At 37.5% G+C, this 21,645-nt stretch overlaps 3 protein-coding genes, 1 non-coding gene and 1 pseudogene across 4 annotated transcripts; 1 reads left to right on the top strand and 4 right to left on the bottom strand.

Moving 5' to 3' along the window:
- Positions 1 to 294: 294 nt before the first annotated feature.
- Positions 295 to 1,631, bottom strand: LOC116143793. Its single transcript, XM_031429250.1, has 3 exons — positions 1,492 to 1,631; positions 1,285 to 1,350; positions 295 to 632 (listed from the first exon to the last, which is right to left on the bottom strand). Exons 1-3 carry the CDS (start codon positions 1,537 to 1,539, stop codon positions 573 to 575), a joined length of 174 nt encoding a protein of 57 aa, XP_031285110.1. The 5' UTR covers positions 1,540 to 1,631; the 3' UTR covers positions 295 to 572.
- A 1,344-nt stretch (positions 1,632 to 2,975) lies between these two features.
- Positions 2,976 to 5,076, top strand: LOC116143764 (amidophosphoribosyltransferase, chloroplastic-like). The gene has a single exon (XM_031429215.1). The coding sequence runs from the start codon at positions 3,086 to 3,088 to the stop codon at positions 4,871 to 4,873; it is 1,788 nt and encodes a 595-aa protein (XP_031285075.1). The 5' UTR covers positions 2,976 to 3,085; the 3' UTR covers positions 4,874 to 5,076.
- Positions 5,077 to 5,921: 845 nt separating this feature from the next.
- LOC116143783 (tRNA-dihydrouridine(47) synthase [NAD(P)(+)]-like) lies at positions 5,922 to 10,396 on the bottom strand. Its single transcript, XM_031429239.1, has 10 exons — positions 10,046 to 10,396; positions 9,851 to 9,967; positions 9,508 to 9,750; positions 9,155 to 9,407; positions 8,804 to 9,060; positions 7,894 to 8,166; positions 7,415 to 7,696; positions 7,153 to 7,273; positions 6,541 to 6,710; positions 5,922 to 6,449 (listed from the first exon to the last, which is right to left on the bottom strand). Exons 1-10 carry the CDS (start codon positions 10,325 to 10,327, stop codon positions 6,351 to 6,353), a joined length of 2,097 nt encoding a protein of 698 aa, XP_031285099.1. The 5' UTR covers positions 10,328 to 10,396; the 3' UTR covers positions 5,922 to 6,350.
- A 66-nt stretch (positions 10,397 to 10,462) lies between these two features.
- TRNAL-CAA lies at positions 10,463 to 10,546 on the bottom strand. Its single transcript has one exon. It is a non-coding gene; the product is annotated as a tRNA-Leu (tRNA).
- Positions 10,547 to 11,762: 1,216 nt separating this feature from the next.
- LOC116143697 lies at positions 11,763 to 15,713 on the bottom strand (annotated as a pseudogene).
- Positions 15,714 to 21,645: the final 5,932 nt, after the last annotated feature.

Here is a 21,645-nt window from a genome sequence, read left to right as displayed (position 1 = left end):
AACCATCAAAGGTCCATCTTCCACAATGCAAGCAAAAAGATCATTGCAAAAGCAATGGATATAGCTTCTTTATACAGGATGATTAATCCTTATAAACCTAAAAACGATAGAAATTGCCATCCCCAGTAATTGAAAAGGTCGTTGCAGAAAAGAAGGAGCATTTGCTGAAAAAATCTGATGACCATAGGTCCATGGTGTTTGAGACACCATATCCACAAAGAATCAATACTGAATACAACTTTCCGGGCAAAGATAAATAACAACCAAACGGTGTCAAGCTTGGCAGTTGGGGCCTAATGGTAACAGAGGTTTATTATTTCAAATAAAGGATGATAATCATTCAACATTAGATTGTAACCAAAGTGAAAGCTAAATATTCATAAAAATTGTCAAAGGCAATCAAGTTAAGTTTCTTAAAAGATTGTATCTCAGAAAAAAAATTGATAAAAAGCAGCCAGCAAGGTCTGCAAAACCATTCGCCAAAGATGAAACGCTGCTTTCTTTAATGATTATTTCTATACTCAACTCAACTCAAATGTTCACTCAACTTGAAACAGATCCCACCACCACCTTCAATGGTGAGCCTTTGCAGCAGCCTTTTCTTCAGCTTTCTTGTGTGATCTTGCCTTTGCCTGTGGCAAAAACATACACATCAGTTGAGCATATCACAAAGTAAGTACTCATCCATTAGCATATATACAGATACAAATATAGATGAAATGGAAACACAGAATGCATAGTATATCTTCCACAAGAACAATGCAGAACTATTATGAACTAAAGTAAATTGCTCCTCTCACAACCCTGCCTCTGAATTTATACTTTTACTTGTTGCAGAACTTCATAATTTATTTATTTTTAATAAGCAAAATCCCTTGGCATTACGTGTTCACTGAGCTCTAAACTACTGGCTACTTCTCAGCTAAACTATCTACTGATCTCAAACTGTGACAATCAGTTACTAATCTAGATGAAAACAACTCATATCCTATATGAACTTGAACCTCGGCTAAACCCTACAATCTTGTCGAAGAAAACTAATTGTAGACAAAACCCACAGTAAATTCAGATTAAATATCTAATATTAGCCAAATATGCCCAGCTAAAAATATAAAAACAATTAGCAATAATCCACATCCAAAAGTTAACAAAACAAAAACATAAATTTAAAACAAAATGTAATGAAAACCACTCACAGATCGCACATTCAACCATAAAATTTTGAGTCGGAAATTAAACTAAAACAAAAATTTAATAAAATGAATCAGAAGATGGTGGTAGTACCTTGAGGTACTTGAGCTTCATGTGGCCATAAACAAGCCCATATGAGAAAGCCGAAACACGAGCCACCTATAGATTATCACCAACAAAACCCAGATCACAAAATCAAAATTTTTTCATGAACAAGAAACCAAAATAAAATCTTTTTTTCAAAAGAAAACAAAAGAGAGCCCATAAGTTGTGTTGATTAAAAAAAAAAAATGAAAATACCAAAGCGAGGGTGCTGGTGCCGGAGTAGGGACCAGGAGGCGGCGCCATCTGATGATGCTTTTAGTTTTGTGATGTGGTTCGTGCAAAAGCTTTTGGTTTGTTATGAGAAAGAGAGTGTATGAGTCAAATGAGCAAGAAGATGAAGACCAAATCTTTCTAAAGCCCATATCTTGACTTCATTGAGCCTGGCCCAAAATTTGTAGCCCATTTGAAATCCTGGTAGTAGTTTTTCTAGGAAAGGAAGTGCCATTAATGGAAATTTCTATATTATTCCGAGGAAGGTAAGTCCCTTCTTATTGGAGATCAGAGTGATGGAAGTAGTGGACATTGTTTCAAGAAGTGTATCCAGTATTGTCTGCAAGTGTGTATTGAGAATCTGTGGTGTACATACAATTGTTAGCCTAATTCTCTTGGCTTGTGCCATTTCACCTCTCCTTTTCTAAAACCCCAATACCCAAAAGTTGTTCTGATTATGACTATCATAAATGAGAAGCAAGTCGTGTCAATTAGAACTCCTGGGTATATTGTTGAAAAAGTCTTGAATTCGATCCATCTGGGTTACTAATAAGGGTGATCACTAAAGGGATTTACCAAACTGTCAACTTTAGAATCTCCAGGATAAGCTAATCCATTTGGGTTACTAATAAAGGTGACCACTGAAGGGGTTTATCCAGCTGTCAACTTTAGAACCCCCAAAATATTAATTGAGTCTGGATAAGTTGGCCCGGACACCTCGTTAATAAAAAAATAAAAAAAATCCAATGGATGAATTCATTTTCATGGCTGTGGAGGAGCTCCATAATCATAATACTGCCAAAAAAAAGGTGTCCATTCCCTTGAACAAAGTGATGTGTGGCTAGCTAAACTGTCTTCTATACAAAATAATTAGATATTGAACTCCAAAGAAAGTGGGACAGTGTTGGTCAAAATATCATATGTAGATAGATATGACCAAGTCCCAACCACCTCAGGTCAAGCACAAATCTTGGACCGCATGAAATTTGTGTTCACCACCATCATTACAACTTTATATTAATATATGTGTAATTAAATTTTAAATCTTAACTATATATTATAAGTTTATTTTGCAAATTCCATAATCATAGGATAATAACATCTATAGATTCATGCATCAATTTATTTACTATTTTGGAGAAATGAAATATAGGATATAATAGCTTTAAATGTGAAAGATCTTGGTAACATATTATATACATTATTAACAAATGCATGCATTTTAACCATTATACATACCCTAATGTCTTCAATTCAACGCCACTTTATTCTCATATGATAATATTCTTTGATAATAAGTTTTAACCATTAAATTGACATATATAATCTGATTCATACAAATTAAATAAAAGAAAATATTTTTAATTATAAAAATTTGAGAAAATATAGTCCAATAAGGAAGTAGTGTTGAGAAAAGAAAGTGACCAAAAGGTAACACAATCATAATACAACTTAGATTCCCTTGTTCTTTACAACTCCAAAAACCTAGAATTAGTTCCTGTTCCTTCTACTTAAACTCCCCTCCTCTGTCTCTTTTCTCACCATTCGTTTTTTTCTTGCAAAAGTACTCTTCACTTTCATGGCTGTCACAACCACCGCCTCCACCACGACCGGCGCTGCTACCGCTATCTACCACCTCTCTTGTAACCCTAAACAAACCCAGAAAGCCCCTCTTTCTATCTTCTCCAAAACCCTTCAAAAACCCTCTCTTTTATCTCTTAAACAACAACCCCACAAAACTGACTTTGCTGTTTTCTCCAAAAACCCCATATCCGGGTTCTTTACCAGTGACGAAAAGCACCCAGATGACCGTTTTGTTAGCTTTGATGATGATGATGACGATAAGCCCCGTGAAGAGTGCGGTGTTGTGGGCATCTATGGTGACCCTGAAGCCTCTCGTATGTGCTATTTAGCGTTACACGCGCTGCAACATCGTGGACAAGAAGGTGCAGGTATGGTTGCCGTGAATAATAAGGTTCTTCAAACTATTACTGGTGTTGGTTTAGTCTCTGAGGTGTTTAATGAGTCTAAGCTTGATCAATTACCTGGTGATATGGCTATTGGTCATGTTAGATATTCAACTGCTGGTAGTTCTATGCTTAAAAATGTGCAACCTTTTGTTGCTGGGTATAGGTTTGGGTCTGTTGGGGTAGCACATAATGGAAATTTAGTCAATTACAAAACTTTAAGAGCTAAGCTTGAAGATAATGGTTCAATTTTCAATACTAGTTCTGATACTGAGGTTGTTCTTCATTTGATTGCAATATCGAAAGCAAGGCCTTTCTTTTTGAGGATTGTTGATGCTTGTGAGAAGCTTGAGGGTGCTTATTCTATGGTGTTTGTGACTGAGGATAAGCTTGTGGCAGTTCGTGACCCATATGGGTTTAGACCATTGGTGATGGGTAGGAGGAGTAATGGAGCAGTGGTTTTTGCATCAGAGACTTGTGCACTGGACTTAATTGAGGCTACATATGAGAGAGAGGTTTATCCTGGTGAAGTTTTGGTAGTGGATAAAGATGGGGTACAGTCACTTTGTTTGATGCGTCACCCTGAACCTAAACAATGCATCTTTGAGCATATTTATTTTGCACTGCCTAATTCAGTTGTTTTTGGGAGGTCTGTTTATGAGTCTCGGCATGCTTTTGGAGAAATACTTGCTACTGAGGCTCCTGTTGATTGTGATGTTGTGATTGCGGTCCCAGATTCTGGGGTGGTGTCTGCCCTTGGATATGCAGCAAAAGCCGGGGTACCATTTCAACAAGGGTTGATAAGGTCACATTATGTGGGAAGGACTTTCATTGAACCTTCGCAGAAGATTAGGGACTTTGGTGTCAAACTTAAGCTCTCACCTGTCCGAGGAGTATTGGAGGGGAAGAGAGTTGTGGTTGTGGATGACTCAATTGTCAGAGGAACTACTTCATCAAAAATTGTTAGGTTGCTTAAGGAGGCAGGGGCTAAGGAGGTTCATATGAGAATTGCCAGCCCACCTATCATTGCATCATGTTACTATGGAGTGGACACACCAAGTTCTGAGGAGTTGATTTCAAATAGGATGAGTGTTGAGGAGATTAGGGACTTTATTGGGTGTGATTCCCTGGCTTTTCTGTCAATTGACAGCTTGAAGAAGTTGTTGGCAAAAGATTCTCCGACTTTTTGTTATGCTTGCTTCTCTGGGAAGTACCCAGTTATGCCAAGAGAGGTTAAGGTGAAAAGGGTTGGTGATTTTAAGGATGATGGTTTGAATGGAAGCATTGACTCCATTGATGGTGGTTGGGTGCAAGGACCTCGAAATCTGAATGAGAACCAAAGTGATTCATCTCGGCACAATGAGCTCATTGCTTACAAGACCTCCAATTTACAGCATTGATGCCTTTTCGGTTTAACACAAGAAGATTAGGGGTATCCGGTGTGTGATTGAAGTGCATGACGCATCTTAAACTCATCCGAATACAATAATAGTAGTTTTTTTTTAATCTCGTTCTTGGATGAATTGAGTTCCAAACTCTAAGCCTTACACAGTTTTGTTAGCTCTTTTCAATTTTGCAAGAATATTTTATCTGATTTTAAGTATGGAGTTTATCTTTCCTTGTTAATAGATTAATGGACATCAACTTATATGTAATTTTTTTTACTTAACCTGCTAAATTTATGGTGCCCTGAAATGTCTTTAATCTTCTACTTGATTGATGAAAATCAATGTAATTAGTTGAATAAATGCTTAGAATTGCTTGATACAAGGTGCCGTCACAATGCTACACAATGTTGAGTTTAATGCTTGAACAAATGCTATGCCCTTCTTCAACTGATAAATATACATTAAATACTGTAATGCTACAGTCCCTTCAAATATAGAGTTCTACTTGAAATTACTAAAACCTCCTGAAAGGAATGTTTCAATAAACAACCTATAAAGAAAGGCTTTTAATAATTCATAAAATTTGATAATCTCTAAAGGGTCCATAATAGAAAATCTTGTGATAAAGCAATTGCATAAAGAAGTAATGTTATCTTGATAACCTATTCTCACAAACTTTCCTTATAAAACCGACGTGACAGTTGAGTTGGTATTGTCACGTCAGTTCCATCACATCCAAGACACAAAATAATTTTGATTAAACCAAAGAAACGATCGTTCCTTCGTAATGAACCTTTCGTGAAGAACAACCGTTCATTCATAAAAAAAAAAAAAAAACGGTCGTTTTCTATGAAGAAACGACTATTTCTTTAAGTTAATCAAAATCATTTTGTGCTTTCAGTATGGTAGAACAGTGTCAAAATCATTTTATACCTTAAACGTGATAAAGCTAACATGACAGTGCTAACTCAATTGCCACATCAAGATTGTAAGGAATGTTTGTGAAAATAGATTATGAGCGTAACATTACTCATTTTCCTTTGCATAAAACATCAGTCTCTTCTAACTGCACGACTAAAGTTTCATTATAGGCATCAAGAGAAAGACAATGAAAGGAGTTCAATGTTGTGTCACGTACTATCAAGCAACCACTGCCCACCACCCAAAAGTACAATTCCATTTAACTAAAACATTTTCAACTAAGAAATTGTACATTTATAGTAAATTATGCCATGAGCCACAAATATTATGAAGAGAAAACCCTGCTTCCCTTCAAGATTATTATAAATGTGGACAACAAATGTTTGACGCCCGTTTGCTTTTCTCTATAAAAAATAAATAGCACCCAAAATTGCTTAGTGATTACAGAAGGTGCTATGCCATCACTCGCTTCCAGCATTAGCAAGATTAATGAATCAACCAGAAAATTTAGAAACGCTGAAACCATTGTCAAGTTCACCCGTCAAATTTTGATAAACAGCCGAAAAGCTCAGCCATTTTCTGCTTGGTCATATGCATTGGATTTGTGCTTCGGTGCAAATGTAAAGCCATCAGGAACCTTACCCAGCAACATCTCAGATATTCGAATCTGCAAAAGAGTAGATATTAAAAATTACGCGCCAATGTGAAGCACCAAATAGTGGTGCAGATTAGACATATTACAAGGTAATGATATTTACCCAGTCAGCTGCAGAATCAGATGAAATTAGTGTCTCAAGGTCATCACGACCAAAGTAGGAGGGCGAACGCCAGTTCAATCGTTGTGGAATGACATCTAAAAGGCCAACAGGTATATATCTACATGTATAGCTAAGCCATTCCAACAAGAAATGCCTAGTAGTTTCCACTCCTGCAAAGAAACACAGACATAAGTCCCCTTGAAAAATCAACTGTACACAAGCACACACCAGAAACGTTTTAGATGAAGCAGCAATTAAGTAGTAATAATATTAATAATGGCACTGATAATAGTTCTGGAAAACGGAGAAGGAAAAAAACTTCAGAATGAATAACCAAAAGTTTCCATAAGTTCCAAGCCACATAAATATGATAGAACTTTATTTTGGAAATCAAACTAATTTGTACAAAGCAGGAAATTTCATGTGTTCATAGATATATAAAAGATTGAGATTCAAAATTCCTTTAAACCATTGTTGATAACAATCAGGCAGTAAGATAGAACTTTATTTTTTCAAAATCCAAGGATGTTAACAGAAACAATACATGTAGTTACCACACCCAGACTGCATTTAGATGCTTCCATGAGTTTATTGAATCAAAGAACTACATACCTTTCTTGTCAGATCCCCAATGCTCAAGGCCAAAACGTACATAATCCTTCAAGATATTTAACCGTTCCCCGGAACTGATGTCCCAGTGCCTCTGTTCCTTTATTTCAGTAAATATCCAAGGCTGCAAACCACAAGGGATATCATCCACAGACTATAAAATCATGACTTCAACAAAACGAGTGTATGATTTCATCACTCAGATAAATGCACACAATATTTTATTATGTTCAAAAAGCCAAGATCATGTGAAAATCAAGCATACCTTAATGAGAGCTCCTCGTGCAATCATGCATGAAATGAGCTCAGGGCAGTCGGCCTTGCGCTGGTTCCAGTCTAAATATGAGAAAATATCACCATTTCCAAGAACTTGCAGATCATTAGGAGCCTTTCTAGCACACTGATATATGTAGTCCCAATCAGCAAGCTTGCTATAGCGCTGCTGACGTGATCGACCATGTACAGTTACTGCACTAGCTCCCCAATTGCCAATATCAGCAATTAATGAATCGATACGGTTTTTCCCTTCAAAGAAACCAGTCCGCACCTAGTGAAACACAAGAATGCAACATCATGCATCTTGAACAAGCTGAGAACAGGATGTTCCGAGACCACATAGCCATGCAATAATTCAAAACAACAAAAGAAGCAAAATACAAAAGATTTCTGGTTGATTTACACTTGGCAGCCAAGTTATGCACACAACTTTATTCGCAATGAATAAGTACAGATTTCACCAAGTACCTTAACAGTTATAGGTTTGTCCACAGTGCCAGAAGCTGCTGCAATTACACTTTTCATCCGCATTGGTTTGGTGAGAAGAGATGACCCAGCACCTTTGTTAACAACAATATCAATTGGGCATCCCATATTGATATCAATAAAGTCCACTGTACATTCTTGATCAATAAGTTCAACAGTATGTGTCACAGTGTCTGGGTATGCCCCACATATCTGTACACCAAACAAATCCTCAGATGAATGTCGTCTCAGGAGAGCCCATTCTGAAGCTTGACCCTATCCCATAGCAAAAATGCAGTAAAAAGATATCAAATAAAACTTAATATAAAGTAAAGAATACAAAGAACATCAAACTAATAGAAAAAAACACAACCACAAACACAGCAAATCTCCTTCAGAAGGAAAAGAAAAGAAAAGAAAAAGATTAATAAAAAACTCATATCAGGCCAGCTCCATTGACAATAAATGCGGCAAACATTCCTGAATCCTGATTCCATATATTGAAATAACACATTATGGATAAACAAATTGCGCACGTGACATGGCATGCATACAGAACAAGCAGATTCCAATCTGTAATTATTTTAAACAGGCATAAATTATATTGTGCTGCTGTTCGCTCCGAGCTGAAGGAAAAAGCAGCAGAATTTTCAGTCTGGAGTAGCTTCATAAAAGGGGATGAAAGTCATTAGCCAAAGAGTTCTTAGAACCTGAAAGAAAACTTACATCATTTTATGAATGATCTGAAGAACAAAAATCAATGAGCAAGTAATAACTCAATTCATTGTTTGAGTGGCATTGTTTATTTTAAGCAACTTTATACAGTCATCAAGTGTACAGAAAGGATCGAGATCAACTGCAAAGAAAACTCTCATACTTTAAGCAATTTGATTAGAAAAAGTAGTACACACACCTGCAAAAGATTTGTACACATTGCCATTTCACCACAGGTTATATCTGCTCCCAGTACTTTGCAAACCCTCCGGTAAGGAAGATTCCCTACAGTGGTCAGAGGTGCAAGATAAAGCTTTCCTCTAAAATCAATAAGCTTCTTTTCACGAGGGTGTATTTTTAAGCTTCTATCAGTTTCTGTAAGTACATCATCAGTTGTAGCCTCAGGTTCAGCTTGCACAGAAATTTTCCCAGAATCTTCCTCCAACACACCCGCACCTATTGTAATAAATTTGATATAAGTTAGATCCTTTATGCATGGAAACATTACACACAAACAAGAATTACACCACATAATTTGAGCAAAACCAACCATTGTCCGCTTCCCCAAAACAACAATTTTCAGTGCTATCAGATTTTGCTTTTTTTAGGGGTCGAAGTTTAGCAGTTTCACAAGTCTCATCAACATTATCCTCTCCTAACATCTTTGGGCACCCAGACTCATCACCTGACTCTCCACCTCCTTTTGTGCAACCATTTTCAGTAGTGGCATGAGAATTTTTCAAATCTATTCCATTTCCTTCCTCCTTATCATCCACCACTTTCATCTTATTCTTCCCATAAACCTGCACAATCATAACAGTACCAGCAATGAGACTACACAACACGATGAAACGAATTACATTCATCTAGAACCAACCACAATAGAAAAATATTATCTCATACCAAAAGCCCCAGAGATTTAAGTCTAGCATCAGCTTTGGGGAACTTCATTTTATTCTTCCACAGAAGCTTCTGCACATCTTTGTTCAATCCATTAACCTCAGAGCTTTTCTTATGGGCATTCGAATTAACATCACCACCACTAACACCGCCTCTATGAGTACCCGAAAATCTGCAGGCCAAACCATACGGGCACGGGCCTTCATAACTCAAAAAGGGGCACTCACCTTCCAAATCAGCCGGTTTCTACATATACAAACAACGAGTCAATTAAATCTACTCAAACGAAATTACAAATTCGAAAAACACAACTCAATCTAATTCGGTATTTTAAACACATAGATACCTGAGCTTTAAATGCTTCTAAGTCGTGACCAAATCGGCACTTATCTTTATAAGCACAAGAACTAACATCTCCAGTCCTAGCTATCTCCGGACACAGGTTTAACGGAGATTTTTTTTCCTGTTAAAAAATGAAAATTCAGTAAAAATGACAAGTCATTTTCTAACCTTCCAGAATATTTTGAGATGGTATAGTTACCTGAAGGCGTTCGCGTTTGAGCTGGCGTTTAGATTTCTTTTCCTTGATAACAGTTGTGGAAGACTGAGAGCGTTTATTTTCATCATTGACTGATGAAAGGGTATCGCTTTGAATGGTTCTTGTGGGTGGAGGACGAAGGAAATGTTTTTTAACCGGAGCAATGGCTTTGGCCACGAGTTGCTCTGGTGTTAGATTTTGTGGTTCTGGAGCTCCGTTTAAGTTCGGTTGTGCCGGAGGTGGCTCCGCCAGCGGCTCACCGGGTTCGGTTGCCGACTCAGCCATGGAAAAGAAAACAACTCAGATGGCTGTAAGAGTGGAATGAGGGTTTATCGTCATAGGTTAAGATTTTTGTTTTGAAGAGAAAAGTGCAACGACGTGGAAGCATGTCGTTTTGAAGACTTTGGTTTACAAAAGTAGTGTCAGAAGTGGGATTTGAACCCACGCCCCCTTTCGGAGACCAGAACTTGAGTCTGGCGCCTTAGACCACTCGGCCACCCTGACTTACTGTTAATGTTCCACAAAAAGTAATAAACATTCAATACTAAATAATTTATTAAAAAATTTAGGTTTGATTTACCTCCCTAAAGATAACTTCTCAAGAACTATTAAAATATAATATGAATAATGTTACGCCAACAATCTTTTCTCACAAATTTCTCTTATAACACTCCGACGTGATAATTGAGTTGGTATTGTTATATCAAAATGATTTTGACTAAATTAAAGAAACGATCATTCCTCATGAAAAAATGATCATTCCTCACAAAATGATGGTTGTTCCTCACGAAAAAACAACCAAAGGAATAGCCGTTCATAAATAAGGAACAACTGTTCCTACTGGTCGTTCATAATAAGAGATCAATCATTCCTTTCATAAGGAATGATCATTCTTTAAAATACAATCATTCGTTTGGTTGTTCCTTCTAAAGGAACGATTGTTCGTTTCTAATAGTGTTTTTGGTGTTTTGGGTGTAGTAAAAGCCGACGTGACAGTAACAATCTGCTAACATGTTAGAGTTGTAAGATGGAAACAAATCATCCTCCTGTTTTGTTCAAAGTATTTAAGAATTAGTAAAGGTAAAATAAGATGGAAGAAAATGGGAAAGAAAGGCACCAAGGCCTTAAATTTGTAACATCAAATAACAGTTACTTTATAATGTGATAACTAAAGGTTTCTCCATCAATAATTGAGTTGAGCTTCTAAGTGAACACCAAACATAACATATATGTTGTTTCTTTCTTCTTTTTCTTCTCCATTTCGTTTGAAGCAGAAAAGAAAAAAAGGTACATTCTTCAAGTTGCTATACAAGCATATGATCTCTTGAGCTCATTTAGTCATGTTTTGGCCCTTTTGGGGGCTCTATGCTTAAGGGGCAAGGGCAATGCAAGCAGGTGATCCAAACTAGCACCCAAATTACTGCCTTCACACATATCAAAGGTCAAGTGCAAGACTTTACAGAAACTCCCCCAATGGCCAATTGAATGTCAATGGAACAAATCAGTAAGGGTATGTACATTGTTGCTATCAGAAGGGAAATAACAGAAACTGCCTTTCTTCCCCAGTAAACCAGCCAGAAAGATAAAAGAAAAATTAAAAGGGAATACAATTCAAGAAAATTACCATTCTTTACTTAAATAAACAAAGACGGAAGAGTGTAGTTCAACTCTTCTAATGTCATAACAGAACAAAATATGTTCAAAATAATGTTTACATATCTACCATAAATAAATAAACACTATAAATATGAATAATATAAATATTATAGTTTGTGTATGACTTCATACCACAATCCGAGATGGATGTCAGATGCAGAGGTTGAACTTGTAATCACCACGCCCACAGACTTTTGGTGGAGAGATGCAAAACTAATGAATGAATGCGCTGAAGAAACTACTACTAAATATTCATGTGCCAAAGACTCACAAGGGATTGGTGCCCTTCCCAACCTACTGATTAGTTTCAGGTTTTGCGGTTGTGCTCCCATTCTGCTGTTGTGCTTGTGGCTGCTGTGATTGCAACTGATGATAGTTGACTTGGGAATGAGGTTGCTGATGCTGCTGTTGCAACTGATGCATGTTCTGTTGAGAAGACTGCTGTGGGTGTAGCTGGAACATCTGGGAGTTCATGGGAACCTGCTGTGAGACCATGCCCTTGGAAGGATCAGAATCCCGAGGAAGTTCTTGAGTAACAATTTTCAGCCGTCGAACCTCCGCAGTTAAGGCTTCATTCAGAGCTGTCATAATCAAACACTTTTTTAGTACACTTTAAAGTTTTTTAGGGAAGCCTGAAAATTATAATTGTGCTTGAGCAATGCATCAAAATTTTATGTAGAGAAAGCAGCTCTACGACCATTATGCCCAACAGAGTATCAACTTCCACGTAAACATCAATGACCTTTCTAGTGCTGAACAAATTCTAGAAACCTAGGATCACTAAGGAAAAACGAGCAAATGAAACCTCGTTCAACAAGAAATGAACTAATTTCATTAGCCAGCTAATAAGAAAGTGAGGAGAAAAGAAAATAGAATTTCAAATGGCAAATAAGCAATTCTCGTTTAAAGTAGTCGTTGGTCTAAATATTGGTTACATAAACCATTCTCATCACTAAGTCATACCCAATGATTTTCTTGCTTTGCTCCAACTGAGATGAACTTTAGCTTCTCATGAATTCACTTATATTTTTTTTTCCACTTCAGACTTATTGTTGTCAAATTCTCCTATTTACTACACAAACTTTAGATAAACATACTTACAGAAAGTACATATTGCCAGCAACTAACAATTTCTGCCATTTGTTCACAAAGTTAACTTTCACAAGTATTTATCCATCTTTTAAGCTTTTCTCTTCTGCCAGGAATTACCCAAACAGATGACAGAATAAAAAGACAGGAACTTGAACATTCACATCTATTAAAAAAACATAACGAGTAGGTAAACATAAATCAAAACAAATAACCTAGGGCTAAAAACAACTTGAAGGTATGTTGGATCCCCGCGTGTTCACAACTCAAATACGGCAACCAATTCTTAAATGAAACAGCAAGCTAGTTCTTAAATAAAAACAGAGGATGAATAAATGGAAATGGAGGTAAAGAAATGGAACAGATAAACAAATGATAAACTGATTACTTAAAGGAAACAGATAATAAGCAAACGCAAATGGCGATGATGAAATGAGAAACAAATCATAAACTGAGTAACCTATATAGTCAAATAAAGCATAAAAAAACCATCCCAGCTGAAATTCGAGGGTCAGCTTCCTCCCCAATATCCATATGAATTTTTCCATCACACTCTCTCAATTGCCTCCCCTTTTATACTCTTCCCCTAACAGAATTATTACCTTATCCCCTCCTTACTGCCATCTGTTCATCTCATAACCAATTCCTACAGCTCACCTAACACCTCACCATCTAACAGCTCACCTAACACCTCACCCACGGAATCTTTCTTGTTATAGCCCAATTCCTCTGCTGCCTCCCTGGCTTTCTTATGTATACACATATCGGGTGGTTTCATCAAGGTAAAACTTTCCATGTTAATCATTTGGGTAATCTGCAGCATAATTCCCATAATTGACAATAGCAATTCCGTGAAAAATGAACAGAAAATTCAAACAAGATATAAACAACTACTTGACTTCTACGTCAAAGCAGAACATACAGGGAATAAAGCATGAGTTGCCTTTTGAGAAAATATTTCCTACTATTATCCTCAAACAAGCATAAAATGGGCACTAAAAAACATTGTATTTATGATGGCATATGACAGTCGTTTACGGTTTTGCTACCATGAATTTCAAATGCAGTGTTGTGCAAAGATGTTTAAGAGAAGGATAAGGGGAAAAAAATAGAAAAAGTATACTCAAAGAAAGCATGTTCACGTAACAGCCAAACTGCCAAACACACACAGGCATGCAATACTACTCTAACACACTAGTCAAAGTGATGGAGTCCCTCAATGCAACTGAAAAACTTACAAACGATTTGAATAATACCATCTTAGTTGCGCTTGTTGTTCCATTGCTTGAAGACGAAACTTCAATTCATTATTTGATTTGTGAGCCCAACAGAATCTCTCTGGTAGAAAGAAAAAGAATACAAATGGAGGAATTTTAAGAAACAAAAGAAGGAAGAGGGCAAATATCACCACCACAAGTATTACCTGTAAAAGTGTCAACTGAGCAGTAATGTGGTAGCTTCTGTCGCAGAGTCTGACTTGTGTTCCAACTCAGAGATATAATGCATCTTCCGTTCTTTGGAACGAGCAGCTGATTGGCGATTTGCCAAAATCCTACAAGGACCAATTACTCAAAAGTAAATGACAGATATATGCAAAAGCAGTATCACGATTACAACAACTGATTATGGTAAAGCAGTAGACACAAGATAAATTACCTTTTTGCACGCTTTGGGTTGTATGCAATCTCAGCAAGTTCTCGTTAGCCATAATCTTCTTCAGTTCCGCCCCCCTAAACTCGCCATTCCCAAACTCCAAGCTAAAGGCAGGTGAATTGGCATCAATTGAATTGCTGGGTGACAAGTTGTCCTGGACGAGTTCCTGGTGAAGGTGGCAGTTTAGGCGACTCATCACCAAAGTTCAACTTTCCCATGAAGTATCCATGGAAACACTTCTATAATGTCTAGTTGTAGGAGCAATGTCTCCCCCTGCACTCCTTTTAATCCCTTCCCTCTTATCAGCTGAAGAATTCATTCCTCCTCTCTGCAAAGGTTCCCACTTTCATTGACACTACTTTCTGCTTCATTGTCACTGCTATCGCCTCCGTTTGTCTTTGTCCACTTGCTCTACTGTCCAAATCCTCACGATTCTCATTACCATTCTTGTCATCTGTCCCGAAGAATTCAACGCATCGATGTTATCCAAATTCATATATGCAGAAAACAAATCATCCACAACTTCCCCTTCTGATTTCCTCTCACCCATTCCTTCAGCATTGCAATCTCACCTCTCTCCCAGCTTGATTCCCTCTTAACCAACTGCGCCGGCTTAGCAACCCCTGAATGCTCCCTCCAGCACATCGTCCTCTCCAGACCACAGCAAGTCTCGGTGAAATAAGTGGAGGCGAAGATTGCATCACAGACGAAAAGCCAAATGGGATATCGCTATAGAACTTCTATGCTTATGCGTGGGGGCAAACTTTCACCAACTCTTGAAGCATTACCCCGGGTAAAAGGGGAAGGTGGCAATAACGAATGCGAATGTGCATCCCTATCTTCCATTGACACATCAGTGGACACTTGGTCTGAAATTGACGTTGAGGTGAGTCTCTAAAAGGAGATGGGCTCAATGGGGGCAGAGAATCAAGTGAAAAGAAGGATGATGGTTGGATAAAGATCGGGAATGAGTAGGTCCGGGGCTAAAATTTTGTGAACCCATTTGCTGGTTCGCAGGCCTAGACACCGGGATCAGAGAATATGGTGAGAGTGGTGGGATTTGATTGGGTGTGAAGGTGGTATACCCACTCTTTTGTTACTATCACCACTAAAATGCAGCAAAATGTGAAAAGACGAGCACGCATTTGATTCGGGTTCAATTGAGGTATATCAAGCTGATTCGTTGACAACAGAGTTTGTTGTTTGGAATTGAAGAGGATGATGTACCAAATGAAGATTGAATTCTTTGCATCATATCAGTGTTACCACTGTACCTTCGTCACAGTCACCCTTTTTTCAATAATGCCAACAAAATCCCTAGCTTAAACTATAACAGACTAAAATTCTCAGAAATCTGTAAAACTCGAATTCAAGACTAACCCAGTTCAATTGAAGCAAAACCCAGTCGACACCACAAATCAAAGCACTAGATTCTGCAATGAGCAAGCACAAACATAATTACACACTAAATAATAAAGTGAAAAAAAACAAAAACAACTGGTTAAGAAGTATATATAAAGAAACCAGATTACCTCGTAAACCAGTCGGCCATTTCAACAACAAACACAGCGGTTGTGACGGAAATGACAAAGAAACTGAAACAATATCAGAAGCAGCAGGCGCTTTCTCTCTCTCTCACAGTAATAACTTTGAAATAGTTTTAATCTTAATCTTGGAATTTCAATAAATTAATTAATTTCTTCTTCACCTTTCTCTTTCTAAAAAGTGGGTGTGTGACGAGACGAAGACGAAGACAAAGACACACGGATTTCGTGACGAGAGAAAGAGAGAGAGAGGGACGCGTGAATTAATAGTAGAAAAAAAAAAAATTTTAAAAAATTCATTTTCATTTCATTTCATTTGAGACAAGAGTATTTGAATTTGGGATGATTTGAATTTCATTCCGACTGAATTTGACTTTCTTTCTCTTCTTCTCTCCCGCGTCTCCCGCCTTATCTTGCAATGAATTCAGCTGCCACTGCCACTGCCGCTTTGATTTATTATTAATTAAATAATTTTGATTTGATGCTAATTAAGTATATGCAGACAGATTTGTTGTGTACGCGCTACTAGTCCGTGAAAATATTTATACTTTTTTTTTTTTTTTTTTTGAATGATTGTGTGTTCGAAACAGTTTACGCGTCCTCAATTAATTCCTAGGTTCTTAGCATATTTTAACTAATCTCCTAAAACCTGAAGTAAACAACCGGATAAATCCCCTCAGTGAGCATCCTTATTAGTGTTTGAAGAGACTCGAACCAAGAATTCATGTTGAACCCCTTAGCTCTTTTATCATTAGGTCACCTAATTTTTTTTTTTTTTTTGTTTGACTGAGAGTGTTCGAACCAGTTTGTATACATCTAAACTAATCTCCCGAGACCTGAAGCAGGTAAATCCTTCGTAGTTATTCCTATTAAAAATCAAATGAATGAATCATGATCTCTTGAACAATACATCTAAAAGTTCTAATTGACTATTGGACCATCCAGCAATGGTTCAGGCACCCAATGCTGGTAATAAGGGAATGTGATAAAAGATTTTAAAAAATGGGTAATTCTTGTGTTTCAATAAATGTAAAATAAGTTGATATCCCTAATTGGGCAAACCAAATAAAATTAAAAGAAAAAACATATTCTTAAATAATAAGTTGGTGGCATCAATTATTGGAAAACGAATTCGTAGGTTTCAATCAATAAATTGACAATTGGTTTGAGAGAGAGAAGAATACATGAATGAATTTTAATAATCAATTATCTAGTTTGACGGTTCGTTCGAAATTTTTGAATATATTATTCAACACGTATTGAGTTCCAACCCCTAGAATTAGATAATAAGAAAAAAAAAAAAATTTAATCCATGCACGTCTAACAAGGAATAAATTAGGGTATTAATATAGGGTATCTTCCAACATCAACCTTTTTAACTAGTAATAAATGTAAAGCCCCCATCCACAAATAATAATAAATAATGTTTAAAAATTTGGAACCTAACTATCACCTTCTCCTAGCTTTTACCTGGACCAAATGGGTCCTTACAATAAATCTTCTTGTTCTTCATTAATACTATTTTCTACCCTCAAATTATTGTATTTATGGCTTTCACCAATCTAGATTGAAAAATGTTCTAGACATAACTTGTGTTGCTCAAAAATGTTTCCGGCAGCAAATATTTAAGCTATAATCACCTTTTAGATTATCACTTAAGTCGTAAATTTGAGTTATCTCGATTGCTAATAAGGATACTACTGAATAAATATCCGATCGTTAATTTTAGAACTTTAAAAAATTAATCGAGAGTACAACTAACCATTGCATCCAATTACAAAATTGAGATCAAATTCATAAATTTCAAATTAAATTGGTTTAATAATATTAGATAGAATGTGAATATTATATCACGAACATAGAGAGACATATAGTTAATGGTTGCCCATACATGAAGAAAGTTTGAGACAAAAATGTTTCGGCAATGGAAACTTACCCAACTCACGTTAAGTTTAGTCATGGAAAGACATATGGCTAACTAGGTTTCACGAACTCCAAAAATTACTTATTTGTCCTTGTATATTCCTCAAAAAGGGTTTATTTCTTAGAGTAATATGTACTAGAACTTGTTTATGCTTATCTCATAAACTGTTTTTCACAATTTTGATGAGATAACTTGCAATTGGTCAACTCGTAATAGGTCTTACTTGCCCAATAAGGGTCTTACCTAGGGGGAGACACTAGCCGAGTAGCTCGCGAGCTATCGAGCTCGGCCGTCGAAAGTTCGAATTCGAGATAGAAGCCAATTGAGCCAAGCGCAGCGACTCGTGAACAATATCGAGCCGAGTTCGATCTGAGCTGAGCTCGACTCGTTAGGCTCGCAAGCTTGTTTAGCTCGTTTAAGCGAGCTCGAGTGCACACTTAATCTCGCGAGCTCGAGCTTGAACACTGATATTGAAGATCAACCAAGCTCGGCTCGAGTTCAAGTTTGTTACTGTTTATCACAAATCGAGTTCGGTACCGAGATACTCAACTCAGCTCAGCTCGTATATATCCCTAGTCTTACCTACCTAACAATAGATATCGTATACCAATTGTGAACTAACTATTTACAAGTTAATCCGTTAAAATTGTAAAAAAAAATTATAAGATTAAGTTGTGAAATAATCTTTATTGTATTTTTTGAAGGAAATGAGCACATATATTAGTTTGGTTGAAGGTACACCCAGTTTAACAAAGGCTCTCGTTAGTAGATCACTCCGCACTCGCGCGATGCTGGCAACGTGGCTTTTGGGAAGCCGTGATGACGTTCATCATGTTGACCTATAGTGGAAACTAGAAGAGGACACGTGGTGTGTGATACAAAGAAAGATGAGTTTAGAGATATACGTGGCGAGATTTGAAATGAAAAGGCCAAGCTTATCCACTCTCCATTTAAGATTCGTCAATCATGGACAGAAAAAGTATGTTAGGCCCACCCTTAATTTCTTTATGGACCCACCAAATTAGGCAGCCAAATCATTTATTATTTTGACAACGACACCCCTCACAACACGACGTCGTGGGATTGTTTCCTTGATACGACCTTTTAACGGAAACAATCAAACAAATCATTCATACATACATACATGCGTATTGCCCATGAACGCTGTCAGAACTGTGGGCTGGCTAACGAACCGAGCGGCTGTGAGCCAGCTAGCTCAACTCGAGCCTGGCTCATAACAGCTGGGTTCGTATGGTTTCGAATGAGCTGAGTTCGAGCCTGCCTCAGCTCGGCTCATTAGGCTAGCGAGCCGAGCCCGGCTCGAATAAGTGGAGGTTTTTTAGGGTTTTTTAAAGTATGGGGGATTAAAAAAAGTTTCAAATACAAAAAGTTCAAAAAATGACAAAGACCCCTGATTTTAAAATCCCTAAAATCGTCGACATACCTCTTTGCTCCAAAAAAACCAAACTCATACAATTCAACTGATTTTCTAACCGTCTCGTGGGCTTCGTGTCGCTGTTGATACCATCTGTTCGCCGGAGTGTGTCGGCGTCACATACTCCATCTACCCTTCAACTCTTGCCGAGAAACACTGAAACCCAATCACCACCGGTGTTCACCATGCCCAACACCATACTATTGTCATCGCGTCGCCCAATGTTGTCGCTTCTTATTGCTTTCATCGTTGTCTGGTCATTGTTGTCACTGCCTTATTCTCGCGTTGCGCTCTGTTGGTGTTGCCCATTGGTCTTGTTGTCAATCTCGTTGCTGACGCCTTTCGATTCCAACTTTTAGTAAGTTTTTTTTTTAATCTAAATGAAAGCCGCTGTATGAAACGATTAGGATGGAAGATGCGATGTGACTGATGAATCTGGGTCAATTTGACGGCTTCGAAACAAACATGTTTATTTTTTTTTTTTTTTATATATTTCTAATGCAAGCGGATGTATTGCACTTGTGTATATGTACTTGCTACTCGCGAGCCGACTCGAACTCGGCTCTTTAAACCGACTTGCGAGCCAAACTCGAAATCTCTTCTCCCTTAACGAGTTTGAGTCGAGCCAAGAAATCAGCAGTTTGTCCGGCTCGACTCGAACTGCCTCCTCCCTTAACGAGCGAGCTTGTTTAGCCAAAAACTCGGCTCGGCTCGAAAAACAACTAATCAGAAGTCAAAAATCTTCACAAAGAAGGCCTTTTTTTTTTAAGGTAACAGAATGTTGGGCCAGCTTGCACATATCTTAACTACATCGAGGTCTATTGAACATTCTGCAAGTCCAAAAGACCAGGTTAAGTCACAATGTTAACCGAGGTAGCTGGGCCAGCTTGCAACACTTCAACAATTATCGAGGTTCTATGGACATCTTATAAGCTCAAAAGACCAGATAAGTCATAATGTTATTATAATAGATGACCTTAAGGTTTGGACCCATGAACTCAAGGAAATAGGCAAACATGTAGTCAATGATACAGGCCATCCTGTTGGGGTTAAGAAACCCCATTTTGGGAAGGATAGAGCAATTTGAGCCTTATGAGTTGGTGTAATTCGGTGTAACTAAACTGAAACTAAGTGCCTCCATGAGCATGGTTGTCAATGACTGATATATTCAACCATTTCTGGATTCCATTAATAGCATATAGATAAAGATGAATGAGATGAGCCGAGAATATGAATATTCCCAAGTATTATAAGAGCCCAATAGTTTGATGGAACTGTTAAGCTTCTCTTTGATCATAACACTCCACCAGTCAAGCTTAATTTAATCAAACTTTGCCCCACATACTTATTCGGGCAAGCCAGATAATCCTGCAAAATATCTCACTTCTACATAAGTTTATAGTACATCAATGAAGAATATGATAGAACAAAATCTAAAACATATCCAAAAAAAACCATAGCTTGAATATCATAGGAGAAGATGTGAAAGAACATATCATAAATTTCTGCAAATTAATAACTGAATACTTATCCAAAACTCATCTGCGTTAATGTTTCTACGATCATTGAATTTATGGACCAAGGGCAAAGAATATGTCTTTTTCAAAGCTGAGTTATTATCAACAACATTACTTGGTTGAGCAACAAGTGCCAAGCTTGTATGCTTAGAGTCCATGCCAGATCCAGATGGGTGATCATTGAAAGGTTCAATTGGAACCAAAGCTAGCTGATTCTGTAAGGCCTCAACATTTTCAACGACCCTTTTCTCAATTCTGATTGCTTCAATGGTGGTTCTATGTGGAGATTTTGACGACCCTTGTTGCTGAGAAGTATGGCATGTATGACACCCATGATGGAGAGGAGGATGGGGAGACTGATCACACAAGGGGCATAGTAGACAATCAACTGGTATCCGGGATGGTGTCGACTGTATATATACCATTCAAGGATCATGGCAATGCCTAAGGTGAAGGTGACAGTACTGCTGATGACGAAGAGTAAACAGATTCTGGGTTGGGTAGGTGGAAGAAAGTACTGATCTTGGTAATACATAATGGTGGCTTGATTTGAGGTGCAGTTTCTATGTTCATGTTGGTGTCCATTCAAAATGGATTATGCAAATTTGAACGTCTAGTGGCAAAGGCAGGAAGATAATGAAGCATTGAGGAATGCAGATTTGAATTTGAAAAAAATGCCTAATAGATAAGGTCAATCAAATTCATATCATAGATGGAGTTATACTTTGCTATACTTCTTTATCACATCTCTGGTCCCTAAACGTGAGTCAATTGGTTCCATTAGT

The sequence above is a fragment of the Pistacia vera genome, unplaced genomic scaffold, assembly GCF_008641045.1.
Source record: "Pistacia vera cultivar Batoury unplaced genomic scaffold, PisVer_v2 Contig432, whole genome shotgun sequence".
NCBI classification, from domain to species: Eukaryota; Viridiplantae; Streptophyta; class Magnoliopsida; order Sapindales; family Anacardiaceae; genus Pistacia; species Pistacia vera.
The sequence above is the reverse complement of the archived record's forward strand: the minus strand, read 5'-3'. Positions and strand labels throughout refer to the sequence as shown.